Genomic DNA, 15,004 nt, shown 5'->3' with positions numbered 1-15,004 from the left:
TGTTTGAACTTTGGTCGAAACTATGTCGAAAAATAGTTTAAGGTGCGCTCTTTCATCTAAAAATATATGTGGTTTGAACAAACCTGTCCTAGTGTTTTTTTTTTTTCAAAACGGTACTTACATTCCAGACACGCCTCGTATATGAAGGTAGTGCTTAAACATTAAAGATTAGACTTCTGGGCTGTCGGCTTTTAAGGCCATTTAGGACTTCACGTATACGAGAGATGACGTCCCTCAGCAAGCACACTATCTGATGAAAGGAAAGGAAGGAAGGAAACGACCTGGGACCATTATGTTAGATACCATCCCGGCATTTGCCTGGTGTGAATGAGGGAAACCCAGGAAAAACCTCACTCAAAATGGCTAGCTTGAAAAAGCTGTTACACTTTTTCGACCGAATGTGCCCCCACCGGGAATCGAACCCGGGACCGCTCGCATCAAGGACGAGAGCGTTAGCGACAATGCAGCGCGGAGCCACTGTGTGCTTAAAGACTCTGTGCGTCACAGTTAGGAGAAAAATCAACAATCTGATTGTGTTACATATACAGTTCATAATTTACATAATAATTTCTTCCGCCAAAATAAAACCCGTCAAAATTCTTATTATTGCTAACGAACGGCATAAATTTTAGCCTCTCAAAAGATCTTTTTTTTATTTTCTCGTAAACTACGCATGGCAATTTATCCTCAAGCATGTTATCGTGTTTATTTTGATGTGATCTACCCACTGATATGTGTCTTATCTTTGACAATATTTTACTTTAACAGAAATTAGTGTTGAGTTAATTTTTAGTTTAACGTCTCTTTCAGCTGCTAGGCTATATGAGGCGGGACCCACTGATTAACGTGGAATCCGAACCACATGAGCTCCCACCGGGAATTAATAGAAATTAGAATCTAAGAGTTAATTGATACTTTACATTATATCTCATTAACTTCGGTATGAGGTGATATCAAAAAGTTTCGACACTAGTTCTGTTTACAAGAAAATACTTTATTCACCTACGTTTACACACCATCATCCTCAAAATAGTCACCTTGTACAGCAATAAAGCACTCCGAGCTTTGTCACAATTAGGATGATAATTAATATTATAACTACATGTCTCTTCGAAGGCTGCGGTGGCTCAATGGTAGAGCGTTCACCTCTGTTGCAGGGGGTCATTGGTTCGATCCCAGCTCTCCCCAAGTGACTTTGTGGTGAAAAAACACCATAGACTTGAGTTTTCTCGGTATTCTCTCGTGTTCTCCTGCTACCTTTATTTCACCATTATTACCAATCTGTTCATTACTGTCTCCCTTAGTCTTGATGCACAATGATCGGACGTTAAAATAAAAATAAAAAATGTTACGTGTAAACAATGAAAGCTTTTAATTAAGTGCGATTTTAACCTGTACTGCAAAGTGATTCAGAAGACTGTATTGCAACGATACTACTACTACTACTACTACTACTACTACTACTACTACTACTAATAATAATAATAATAATAATAATAATAATAATAATAATAATAATAATAATAATATAGGGACCACCTTTTTAAAAATGTCTCCTCTTCACCTACTATATTCACATGGACTGTTCTACATTCGATTTAGGATCTAGGATTTAGATTTCTGGGCTGACAGAATCTATGGTCATGTTAGCCCGTCGCGTTTGAGGGATGACGTCCCCATGGGCGGAGTTATGGGGGGCATGGGGGCGTTGCCCTCAACTTTTTGACAAAAAATAAAAATGCCACTTATAAGATCCTTCAATTCTCATTTGTGTTTGCCGTGCCCCCCCAACAGACAAAAGGTCTGCCCCCCAGCAGACAATTCCTAACTCCGCCCATGGACGTCCCTCAGTGAGCACACTATTCGGGGGAAAGGAAGTAAGAGTTGGGGAAGAAAGGGAGCGGCCTGGGACCTATAAGTTAGGCACCACCCCGGCATTTGCCTGGTGTGAATGAGGAAAACCCATGTGGCTGGCCTGAAAAAACTTTTTAAACTTTTTCGACCGAGTGCCCCTACCGGGAATCGAACCCGGGACCAGTCGTATCGAAGGCTGATCTACATTCGAACAAACATAGAAATATGTGTTAATAATGTAAATGGACATACGCGTTCAATAAGGCTTCCGATTCTGATTCTTATGTAAAGCATAGTTTGGAAATCTGAAAAAATGTTAATGACTACAGATGTCGCTAGCGTCTAGGCCATTTGTCGACTTGGGGAAGACCAAAGTTTTCGCTTAAAAAAAATTTAAAAAATTAAAAAAAAGAAGGAAATCTTTGTTTTACGTTTCCGGTTATGCTCGTTAGACCAAGGGCGTCATTTGCGGACGGCCAGGGTCCCCCTTGAGTTTGAGAAACATTATTTTTAATAAACCTGTATAGCAATATAATTTACTAATAAATACGTGATTTTTTTTTTTTTTTGCGGACAATCTACTCCTCCCCTCCCTTTTTTCATTGCAAAAACTAAAATGATGCTCTCGCTTTAGGCTAAAAGAAACTGGTGATGAGTTAAATTGACTGGCTATGAAAGAAACTAATTAATGAGTTGATAATGTGGGAGGAAGCGAGAGAATCCGACAAAAATCTTGGACACAATGTTGTCCAACACAAATTCATACGGTCTGGTATCGAACCAATGGCCCACCGTATCAGAAGTGAACACTTTACCACTGAGCTACCTTGCGCTCACATGTTTGTGTAAAATTACAAATGACATCTACTATTAAATGTGTAACTATTAAATGTATAGAACTATCATTATAGGGGAGAAATTCTTTTAACCTTATCTTTTGCAATTGTCCAAAGGCTTCAATATCCGGCGGGGAAAAGGGAAAATTTTGGGGAACTCAAGAAGACGTCAGTTGGCAGATGGTATATGTAATGATACGCTAATGTGCATGCGTATTAAATTTATAAGAAAGAAAAAAAGACACACTTCAGTGTCATTTTATATTAAGGATTAATTTTTTTCGGGTTTTAGGGGAAGAGGGACATCATCCTATTCTTTTTTTTTTTTTTTTTTTTCGTGCCTGAAGACGAAAATCCCCGTTGTTCATGTCCAATCAGTGTAAACAGGGAAATATTCGCTTCCTGTGTGCCCCGCGTCACTCTTCTAATGTAAAGCAAATACGGCGACAGCTGGGTTACTACATCAAGTGACTGACGTTCATTGTCCGATGGCATACGAGAACCTGTTCTTTTGTTCCACGTTAAAGCTAGGAAGGGGAGGGGAAAGAGTCAAATAAGATGGAAGCTCTCAATCAAGAGTGAATACAATATACCTGACCCTAGACGTATTTGACTTATGTCTAACAACAATGGAGTTATCCGTATTTTACTGCTTATGTACGTCCGACTAACACTGAATTTCTCTCGAAGCTCATCCCATATATTTTCAGTAGGCTGTTCTATCCTAATTCCCCCCTTTTGTCCCTCCCTTGGACGCGACAAATGATTGTTTTCCCGTATCGCTAATGAGAGAGATCAACAAGAGAAACCATCAAATTGACGCCAACACATTTGTTGATTTTTGCGAGAACACAAAACCTAGAATTTGGTAGTTTGCGACCATAAAGGAAGGTACTAGATTTCCTGTTCAGAAACATTTCAAAATTTAGTTGTGTTGTATATAAATTATAACGGTGTTTTCGGTCATCACGTCTTTGTTTCTGAAACAGCGAAGAATATTTCAAATAGGATTTGAAATATTCCTAAACCTCCAACGTTCAGTAATACTATGCGGTGTTTCAAAATATCAAAGTATTTATGTTTTAAAATAATACTTATTGATATAGTGGCACCTCGATAACTTGAAGAAAATAGATAAAAATCGAGTTTTTCAGTTATTAAGGTGGACATTCCAAAAATTCGAGATTCCACGTTCCTCATGAAAAGTGACTATATAACGTCTATAATTCGAAATTTTATTCATTCAACCTGGGCCGCGGTGGCTCAGTAGTAGAGCGTTCACCTCCGGTACATTAGGTCCCTAGTTCGATTCCAGCTCGCGTCAAGTGAACTTTGTGGTGGACAAACACCGTGTGCATGGGTTTCCTTGGGGTTCTCCCGTTTCCTCCCACTTTCTTCATTCCACTATTTCATTCATTTTTTCACGATCAGTTTTCTTTTAGCCTGGCCGGCATAAGTGTGGGACGTAAAACTTAAAAGATTTCATTTCATTTCATTTACAACAACACAAACGTATAACGATGAACAAAAGTTACAAAGATGAGGCGTCTGCTATATGTCTCGCTAATGATATGAAGTGAGTGCTTATTTTTATAGTTTTCTTTTTCTTTTATTGTATTTTTCTTATTATCGAATGTATTTTTTTAAAAAACAAAAAATCGATGCAGCACGATGATCGCGACATCTACAGAGTCTAAAAATGATATGAAATGAAATCTTTCAATTTAACGTCCTACGATTATGCCCGTTAGGCTAAGGGAGCGGAGGATTGAGGCAAGTGAATGATAATGGAAGAATCGGTAGAATAAGAATGTAGAAGGTAACGGGGGTACCTCGAGAAAATCCGCGGGCCACGATGTTGTCTACCGTAATCTTACTTGGACGAGAATCGAGCCAAGGACTCCACGCAATTGCAATGAGCGCTCTACCACTGAGCAACCGTACCCACTTACAGAGTCTGAAACTAAAATTGACACGGCCTTTATCAAGTTTTTCAATATCACAGTAACAAGATGATAGGACACAACAGGGCCGTGCCGTGGGGGGGGGGGAGGCGAGCGGGGCGACGGCTTCGGACGCCGAAGTAAGGGGGCGAAAATTCGGGAGAAAAAGGGAAAAAAGATAGGAAAAATTGCTTGGAATACATGTATGGGGGCGCTGTTGTATACTCTCGCCCCGGGCGCTGATTTTCCACGGCACGGCCCTGTGTAACTCATAAATTTTGATTTTGGTTCAACTATTATATTTTAACAATGGTATGAATCAATCGACCACATCAAGCTGAACAGAATGATTCGCTTGCGGTTAATTTCTCATGCGTAGTTTTTGAGGAAATCGAAAAACATATGTTTCTATGTCGATAAAAAATATGTCGTTTATTGTCATTAACAAATTGACAGTTTTTATTATCTTGGAACAGATAGGTTATTGGTTTGTGTATAGCATATGTAGGGGATACCCAGGGCTGGATTAACCCATCTGCAAGCCCGGGGCTAGAAAAAAAATATGTGGCCCCTACTGACTTAAACTAATTAACTTCTGTGAAAATACAGTAAGAAGGTAAAGGGAACATGTTTCATACTTTTGAACATATTTTTTTTATGATGATGATTTTATCTTCATTATTCTTTTTAGATAGCAAGTTGAGATTTTGATCAGAGTGGAGGCCTGGGGCTATAACCCCCTAAGCCCCTTCCTTAATCCGGCCCTGAGGATACCGCTGTCTAGGGCTTAGAGCACTGGACTCAAGTCCGCGTGGTCCCGTATTCAAAACCCTACCGATGCTTTTCAATTTCCGGTATCCACCCAACGTCGTGAGGCAAACTGAGGGGTCACATGAGTAAAAGATGTGATGGCCGCTTAGGTCTTTAAAAAATCCTGACATACCTGTTTGAGACAAGTCAACACAGCGCGCTAATCACGTGATTAGGACTGCGAACGAGACGAGACATAATTTTCCTGACAATACTCAAGTCGAGATACAGCTCTTCCAATAGAGAAATATATTTTTTTTTTCGAGTCCAGACATCACTTTTACAGCACATTTTCAAGACAAGACAGCCTCAAATCTTGTCTCGTGTGCATCCCTACACGTATTACTAGCTAGGCTAGACTTAGTTCAGCCAGTCGCTAATAGATGGTGTTGGAGTAGCTCAGGCCTGCAAAGGGCTATCACACCAAGTGATTAGTTTTTATTTGTATTATATATGAGTTGAGTTGATTTTGAATTTAACGTCCCATTCAGCAGCGAGGCTATATGAGACGTGGACCTATTGATTAAAGTGGAATCCGAACCACATGAGCTACCGAAGGGAATCAAACCCGGGTAAAAAAAACGCATGCATATTCGTTCGAAGTATTTATCTTCTTGTAACACGTATACTCCTAACAGCTAAGTAACATTATTTATAATAGTGAACAGCCAAAACGAGCCGGTGTCTTAAGAGTCTTCATCCCGGCGAAATTAAAATACCGCTAATTTTACAGTAATTATGTGATATCTTCAAATAGATAAAAGATAATTGAAATGTGGAACAAGAGCGCCTTAGACAATATTATTTTGCATGAGGTTACCGTTATCACAAGTCACCTAGTGGCTTTCCGTTTTCAGCTGTTTAGAAACGCGAAAATAAATGCCGATTTTCAAAATGGCTCGAAATCGAAAGCAGATAAGTGAGTCGTGATAACGGTATCTCATGTAAAATAATATTGTCTAGGGCGCTCTTGTTCCACATTTCGATTATCTTTTATCTATTTGAAGATATCACATAATTACTGTAAAATTTGCGGTATTTTAATTTCGCCGGGATGAAGACTCTTAATGAGATTTAAATTTAATGAAAAAATAATCAGTTGTCTCTCAATGGTTTGACAATTAACGCAATGTAATAACCAGTTGTATACTCATATACAGTAGAACAAGTTTGTTAATTATATTTTTTTGTTTAAAAAAAAAGAACTATTTTTAAATAAACACTCCTTTTTAAGTAACTGTCTACAAATGTGTTATAAAATTAAATAACAGTGCAATGAAATAGCCCAGAGGAACAAGTACGTGGATTTAATCACACGCGACATGAGTTTAATAAAGATGTAAATTATAGTTTCCCTCCTCTTCTCCCCCCCCCCCCGCCCCCCAACGGAATGTCTTAATCAATCTCTCCACCACGAGTCTGATGACAGCTGGTCTCCAGTTTCAACTTTGTTCATTTGATCAACAGAACGCAATATTTTACCCGATCACCTCGTAACATATCGCACTGACCTTTCCACCCCGTTAAGTGACGTAGGAATGTGTTTACACGATGCGTCTGACATAACAGATAAGTTTACAAATTGTAATTGGTCTTAATATGCACACATAAACACACTGTATGTCTTAACCTTGAGATATTTCCATGTTACGAAACCATTTTAATTTAATAATAAACAGAATTATGAAGAATTATTTCCCCCCCCCCTTTTTTTTAAGTGCCGTTACGCTATTTCGACAGATGGTACAAGTGGTTTTCAAATTGTGAGTGAATTTTCACATTTCGAGATCACTACAAGGGCGCCGATTTCTCTGTAAATTTGGGGGGCCCACGGCCCACTCAGACACAGAAGGTATATATATGAGGATGTTAAGACAAATTGCACTCAAATTATGCCAAATATTGCATATTCATAAATACACTAGGGGGCCCGCATGAACTTTAAGGGGGGGGCCGGCCCCCCAGGATCGACGTCCTTGGATCACTACATGACCAAAAGAATGTTTTTTGGATCTTCGTCCGTTTATTGGAGCTTTCTACTCTGTATATGGTTAGCGTTTGCACCTTTCGGAGCGGGAGATGTAGTGCTTTACGAGGCGAGAAAGGTCTCGTCTCGTTGTGATGATATAAAGTGTGAACATGAAGTAAAAGTAAGAATAGGAAGGGTGAGAAAAGCCTTTAGGAGGAAGAAAATTCTAATTTGTAGAACCTTGAATAAAGAATTAAGTAAAATGCTCATAAAATACTTCGTGTCGAGTATTGTACTGTAAGGGACAGAAACATGAACATCACTTAAAAATAATTAAAAATGAATGGAAGGATTCGAAATGTGGGTATGAAGAAGAAGAGAATTAGCTCGGTCGAGTGGAATTGATGGATCCACGATTATGGCCTTTAGGCTAAGGGAGACGAATGATTAGGGCAAGTGGATGATGATGATGATGATGGAAGAGTCGGTGGAATAAGAATGTGGGAGGAAACGGGAGTACCCCGAGAAAACCCACGAACACGATGTTGTCCACCACAAATTTCGTTTCCCAGGGACTCCACACACCAAAAGTAAGCGTTCTACCACTGAACAATCGTGTCCCCAGGATTTGGTGGAATGAGAATGTAAGAGGAAAGGAATTGAACATTAAAACCCCTCCCATCAGAAATAAATGTTTCATTACTGAGATACCGTTCTCACCCCACCCCCCACATACAAGAATATTCATGAATTCATAAAGAAGTTCTAAAACTCCACGCAACAAAATTTGCGTTCCCTGGGACTCTTTCTTCAGACTCACCTACATGAAAACATGATTCCGCAACTGGTTTCTCAAGACTTTATAGACAGCCTGTATCGTTTTAAAATTTATCATGCCAATGGAAATCAAATGTTGTCAGGATCTGGGACAGAGTTTCGTATAATTGATAGCTGTCAGTGACGTAATGACCCAGTTGTATTTTCCTTCTCTTTCCCCTTAGCAGGGTTATGAACATCAATCATTTGCGGTTGGATTGGTTTAAGTCGAACATCTGTCTTCATTGCAGCTTTGATGCATATTCATCTGCTCATAAAAGGGAATACACAAAATATGTATACTTTGCTTAGCATTTTCGTAAAACTTACCTTTTTTCCTTTTTGCTACTTTTATCCGCTTGTGGTAATAGATGGAAAGATATATTTCTTGACTAGACCATTCGGTATTACCTTAGAATTAGTGTTTTAAACTTTGAGGTTAATTCAGACAAAAGACTGGTTAAAAAACGAGGTATTCAATCATTACATGGGGAGCACGGTGGTTCAGTGGTAGAGTGCTTGCCTATGGAGCTTGGAGTTCCTGTTTCGATCCCCGACACTCCCGTATCCAGGTGGGTCTATGGGGCCTGGCCCAGCCTAAAATTTTGCTGTCCCCCCTAAAATTTTCACAGTAGGCATGCAAATGAACTTTAATATGGTGATGAACTATAATATGGTTGGATTGCCCCCCTAACTTCAGCACCCCCTGCATTTTTGGGGTGGCTACCGGCCTGATCCCCGACCAAGTAAGTTTGTGGTGGACAACATCATGATGGTGGGTTTTCTCGGGCTACTACCCCCATAGCACAAGTACGTCCACGGGATGTCCGAGACTGAGCCCGCAAGGGACGACGGGACATCCCGGGATTATCCGAATGTGCTCCCGAAACATCCACAGGATGTCCGCGGGAGATCCAGATGTCCGCTAATATCCCGGGATACGGTATATTCAATGGGACCACGAAGGGATGTCTATTGGTTTTCCCTCGGACCTCCTGTCCCATCTGGGACGTCCCGTGGACATCCAGCATGGGAATCCTTCAGGACGTCCCATGCAGGACGTCCATGGTATGTCTTCCCATTGTCCCGATAATCCCGGGAACCGAATGGGATGATTGGGATCAAAATGGGACATTCCATGGACGTAGTGTGCTATGTGGGTACCGTTTCCTCCCACTTTCTCATTCCAATAATTCTTCCATTATCATTCACTTGTTTTAATCATCGTCTCCCTTACCCTAACGTGACATTAAAATCAAAGATTTCATTTCATTTCATTTTCAACCATTACGTGTTTCTATATAATACAATACTGTATGTGTGAATTTCTTATTTGGTGCACGGTGGCTCAATGATAAAACACATACATACAGTACGTGGGGTCCTTGGTTCTATCCTCGGGCAAACATCGTGTCCGTGAGTTTCCTCCTGCATTCTCATTCCACCAATTGTTCCATCATCATTTACTTGCCTTTATCATCCATCTCCTTTACTCGAAAGCAGTGGTTCTCAAACTTGTTGTTATCGCGACCCACATTAAATAATAAAAAGAATTTTCTGGTACTTTTATTCAAATGCACATTGACATTTTACGTAATGGTTATGTGTTTCAAAGCAATTAAATTTTGTAAATGATATCTCTAATTCCAGTTTGTTCAATAACAGTTCGTACGAGTGATTAACATTGAATTTATTGGAGATGATGTGAACATCCAGAACGACAAGCGTTACAAAGTAGAGCTCGATGCTTAAATTTTAATAAATCAAAACTTGGTTCGTTTCTTTTGAGTCTGTCGTAAATATCTTACTTTCAAACGAAATTGTAATGTAAATTTATGAATATAGTGGCCCTGTCTGTACGAGAATATCAGTCGGTGACGATCGAGCAAGTGTAATGTAAATTTCTCACTATCATATGAAATTGTACACATGCACAAAAAGGATTAAAGTGTTCCCATCGAAAGATAACACAGAGCTAACACTACTTCCGACCTATCCCATGAAAGATTTTGACTCACCCACTCTCTTTCCGCCCTAACCCAGTATCTCTACTGACTGTAGGGCAAGGCTCTGAGTAACCACTTAATTTTCACCTTATTGTTTTCTGAATAGTACTTCAGAATATATAATTCTGCATCAAAATAAAATTTTCACAATTAAAAGGAAAAAAACCTTCTCGCGACCCAATAAAAAACGGTCCGCGACCTACACTTTCAGAAACACTGGTCTAAAGGGTATGATCGTGGGACATTGTTTAGCCCAATTTAATACGTCTTTAGAAATACAGAATATACTTGCTTCCTTGCTTCTTGAAGTTTGCGGCACCGTTGCTATACACTGAGGCGCGAACCTACAATTGAAGGTGGAATCATCACCGTAATGTATTCAGATTTCAATGCCCATCTACCAAGAATCGAACCCAAGTCCATGTTTTCCAAAGACGAACTTACTAGCCACTAGACCAGCGAGGAGGGGCAATACTTCTGTATAAATCTCAGAAATAGTATTGAGATATTCTCATTTCACCACAAATTCTTTTCAAATATTCCTAATCAGGCACACAATAATAGAGTTTCGGTATTTCGAACTATTTTGGGGGCACGGTGGCTCAGTGGTAGAGTGCTTCCCTCTGGTGTGTGGGGTCCATGGTTCGATCCCCGTCCAAGTAAGTTTGTGGTGGATAACATCGTGTTCGTATATTTTCTCAGGGTACTTCCGTTTTCTCCAGCATTCTCATTCCACCAATTTTCCATAATCATTCATTTGCATCGTCTCTGGGGGCGCGGTGGCTCAGTGGTAGAGCGTTCACCTCCGGTGCTTGAGGTCCCTGGTTCGATCCCAGCTCACGCCGTGTGGACTTTGTGGTGGACAAACACCGTGCTCGTTGGTTTTCTCGGAGTTCTCCCGTTTCCTCCCACTTTCTTCATTCCACCATTTCACTTATCTCTCATCATCACCGTCTCCTTTAGCCTAACTGGCATAATCGCGCGACGTAAAACTTATAGATTTCATTTAATTTTGCATCGTCTCTCTTCGCTAAAAGGACATAAACGTGGGACGTTAAACTGAAAGTTTTTTCCTTACCATTTTCACGACAATTATAATATTCCTGGCATAGCAGCTCATTCTATAGGAATATTGAAGTAATCTCGACATTTTCATAGCACGTACTTTAGTTATATTATAATATTCCTAACATAATAATACAGTATATTAGCATTTTACCAATATTTTCGTACCAAATTATGTAGAAAAAATGTATTGAAACCTTTAATTAATGGTTATGCCCTTTAGGTTAAAGGACAACGATGATTACCAAAGTGAATGATTTAGTGGAATGAAAATGTGGGAAACCCGAGAACCCACGGACACAATGTAGCCCACCATAAACTCATTTCCCTGGGATGAAATCCGGGGCCTCTCGCACTACTTTACCACTTCTTCAAAATTTATTTTCAAAAACTGAAATGAAATGAAATGAAATGAATTTTTTGAGTTTTACGTCCCACGATTATGCCGGCTAGGCTAAAGGAGACGGCGATGATGAGTAATGAATGATATGGTGAGATGAAGAAAGTGGGAGGAAACTGAAGAACCCCGAGAAAACCCAAGCACACGGTGTTCGTCCACCACAAAATTCACTTGGTGGGAGCAGGATTTGAACCCAGGACCCCATGCACCAGAGGTGAACGCTCTACTACTGAGCCACCGCGGCCCCGCCTTCAAAAATTGAAGTATTAAATATAGTTCAGTTGTTTACGTAACTCTTTCTTACATTCTGAATTACCATCAGAGTCATAAACACAAATGCATCGAGAATAATTAGAAGCGACCATAATCGTCAGAGGGGATCGAACCCATGATGGGTTGCCTCACGATTCTCAGCCTAACCCTTGAGACCGTTAAACTATACCATACCGATAAGCACTAAGCTAGTGTGCCCCCAAAAGTTCTTTAGAACTTTATAAAATTTTCTTAGTAAATAATTCCGAGATATTATTTACTGTTATAAAAATATTTAAAAAGATATGAAAGATCGACTCAGTGCTAGGATGCTGACTTCTTGTCAAGGTCTATAATTTGATCTTAGAATATGAGGGCAGCATGATGGACATCATATCGGTGTGTTTTCTTCGGGATTTTCCCGTATGATCGTCCCACCATTAGTCTTAATGACATATTCGAGGAAAATAAAACTATTTACCATTCCATTTCAATGTAAAATATATTAGAGCTTTTGTAACATTTTCATACCATATATAAACTACTGGAGTGACAGCCCTTGACGGAATTACCTCCAAACTAACGAAAAAAACACACAGTTCAACCTGTCGCGAAGCCTCCACCAGGCGTATCAGGATCTTTCTGGAGCTACTGGCCAGTACGTCTTTATTCCCCAGTCTTTCTCGTGACGCGTGATGGATGCCAAAAATTAGGGTGGACCAGCCGAGAATCGAACGTGTGTCCAATTGCCTACACACAGCTTCTGGTTTAAAATATTGCTACCATATATTTTAGAAATATTAAGATGGACAAATAAACAGTATTTCTTCTTTCCTATTTTTTTTTTTTTTAAACAATCTATTTGTCTGTAGTAGTAAGACACAATCGGGTCCTTTTATTATTTATGTTAGGTTTTTTAGTCCAATGTGTTTAGTTGAGAATGCGAATACAAGCAGATGGTAACAGTGCGGCGGAAGAGGTGTTCAAATTCGCGAGCCTCGAGCTCAATAATTAAAGCACGAGCCCTCTAGTGTGCCAGAGCCTGACTCCAAGCGAATGCCAGTGTCAGTGAGTTAGTGCTAATCCCATTAGGGTAACGAGCCCAGGCCCTTAATGAGCGATAGGCCAATGAGGTTAATGGGCGCGACATAGAGCTAGACAAAGTCCCATTGACCATAGTGAGCCAGAGGTCGGGCGAATAAGAGCCTGAGCTAAGTGAGTTTGGGAGCTCGACCCCGTTCGAGGACAGTGAACCTGAACGCCCAAGAGAGCCCTGATTCTAAACGTGGTGGGGACAATTGGTGATCTACCTATCTCAAAAAGGTCATGAAAATCAACAAAAACGGCTTTGTGCTGGCCACATATCCCGTAATTTTAGACTGTCGGTCAAAGGCTTTCAGAGCTTCGAGTTGATTTTAGTTTAGCGTCCCTTTCAGCAGCGAGGCTATATGAGACGTGGACCTACTGATTAACCTGGAATCCGAACCACATGAGCTCCCGCCGGGAATCGAACCCGGGTCTCCCACGCCAAAGGCGCGTACGCTAACCGCTTAGCCACGAAGGAGCTCGCTTTCAGAGCTTCGAATCAAGAAGTTTAAAATTCTAGTTTTAGCCTTAAATTCGCTAGGACGCTAGTCATGAATAGGCTGTCAGAAGTATACTGGTAGATTATATTTGATTACAGTTCAACAGCCCATTTTAGATGTTTGTTATTCTTGTAGGTTTTCACCTGAAAACATGTTCCTAACAAACTAACCGTCCATCATACAACAAAAGGGGCTTTGGAATCGTCACACATTATTAGGTAGAGGATATTACAAGAACTCAAAGCCATCCTTTTTTTTCTTTTTCTTTTTCTTTTTGACAAAATAACAGCTGAAAGACCGCACCATGTCCTTTGTAGAACCTGATGGCAGAAGATAATTTGCAGATAACTATAATAACTTTCCACTTGTGTTCTAATGTTTGGCTGGTTTCGGCAACCACTACATAAGCATGTTCCTCCAGGTACCACAAAGGAAGCCAAAGGTATATAAGAAGAAGCCACGGAGAGTGGGTGTCTTTGGGGGAGGGGTAAGTTTCCGAAACATTCCACATCTTTTCCCCTCCATCATCTTGTACAGGAAAACCAGTCCGCCTTTCTTTGGTTGTATATGTATATCTTACCTGATAGCCCGAAGGCACCTGTGTTCTTCCCTCATGAGGTGCGTCTAATGGGCTTCTTTTTTGTAGGGTGAGGAACGTACATCTGAGGAGGGGAGAGAGTGCAGGGGGAGATTCATTTTAAGCTTGATTCGGTTCGGCCAGGTTGGATTCGGGAGGGGAAGAGGAGGGGGATCGTCACGGCTGAGCACGCTTCGGAACAAAAACAAGAGTGGTCGAAGCAAAGCAAAGCAGAAGCAATCCCCTATCTTCCGATGCGGCCATGAACTAAGTTTGACTCGAGCGTGTGCAGGACGAAATGTAATGTGTACTGACTCGGTTTGATCAGTTTTAGTTTGTCGTCGAGTGTGGCTGGATCGTAGCTCTGTGTGTGTTTGTACGTGCGTGTGTGTGACATGTAGTGCAGCCAGTTCAAAGCGCGACCGTCTCTGCCTTTGCTTACATTTTACAGTAGAAGGCGCACGCGTTCCCGTATACAAAAGTGTGTGTGTGAGTGAGTGTTGTTTATATGTTTATGTTGTGTCGTGTTACAGTGTCTTTTCTTGTCCATTGCACAACTTTTTATTTTTAAAAGACATTATTCATGATTAGTAAAGTGAAAATGTAAGTAATTTATCATAAAGAAAAATTCATGTGACAAGCGAAACAAAGTATTTAATAACTCATCTGAAATGTTTACAAATTGTGAGTGTGTGTCACCTTCGAAATTTCAAGAGTACGAAGCCACTAGTAAAAGAATGTAACACATATTATTTCTATATTCAGAGTGAGTTTAGTAATCATTCTCAAGTTTAAAATCTACGCCATACCAATCGACGTAAAATTAGAACAAAGATTGTTACTTGCAGGATAACAAAGGATGCGAACATTCACTAATGTTCAAAGGTGAG

General features: G+C 40.2%; 1 protein-coding gene across 7 annotated transcripts in view; it reads left to right on the top strand.

The window, feature by feature from the left end:
* The first annotated feature begins 14,261 nt into the window (after positions 1-14,261).
* The window catches only part of LOC145671795 (kazrin-like), a 312,194-nt gene continuing 311,451 nt past the window's right edge, over positions 14,262-15,004 (top strand). For 4 of the 7 annotated variants that reach the window (XM_081741017.1, XM_081741016.1, XM_081741015.1 and 1 more), the window contains exon 1: positions 14,263-14,999. In XM_081741017.1, coding sequence (XP_081597143.1) covers positions 14,990-14,999 — 10 coding nt within the window. In that variant the 5' untranslated portion in view covers positions 14,263-14,989. Of the gene's footprint in view, positions 15,000-15,004 lie in introns of all 7 variants that reach the window. The other 3 variants (XM_081741014.1, XM_081741011.1, XM_081741013.1) reach the window with 2 other exon arrangements.

The sequence above is a fragment of the Thermobia domestica genome, chromosome 15 (assembly GCF_964235325.1).
Source record: "Thermobia domestica chromosome 15, izTheDome1.hap1.1, whole genome shotgun sequence".
NCBI lineage: Eukaryota > Metazoa > Arthropoda > Insecta > Zygentoma > Lepismatidae > Thermobia > Thermobia domestica.
Note: the sequence above shows the minus strand (reverse complement) of the source record. Positions and strands in the feature narration are given on the sequence as shown.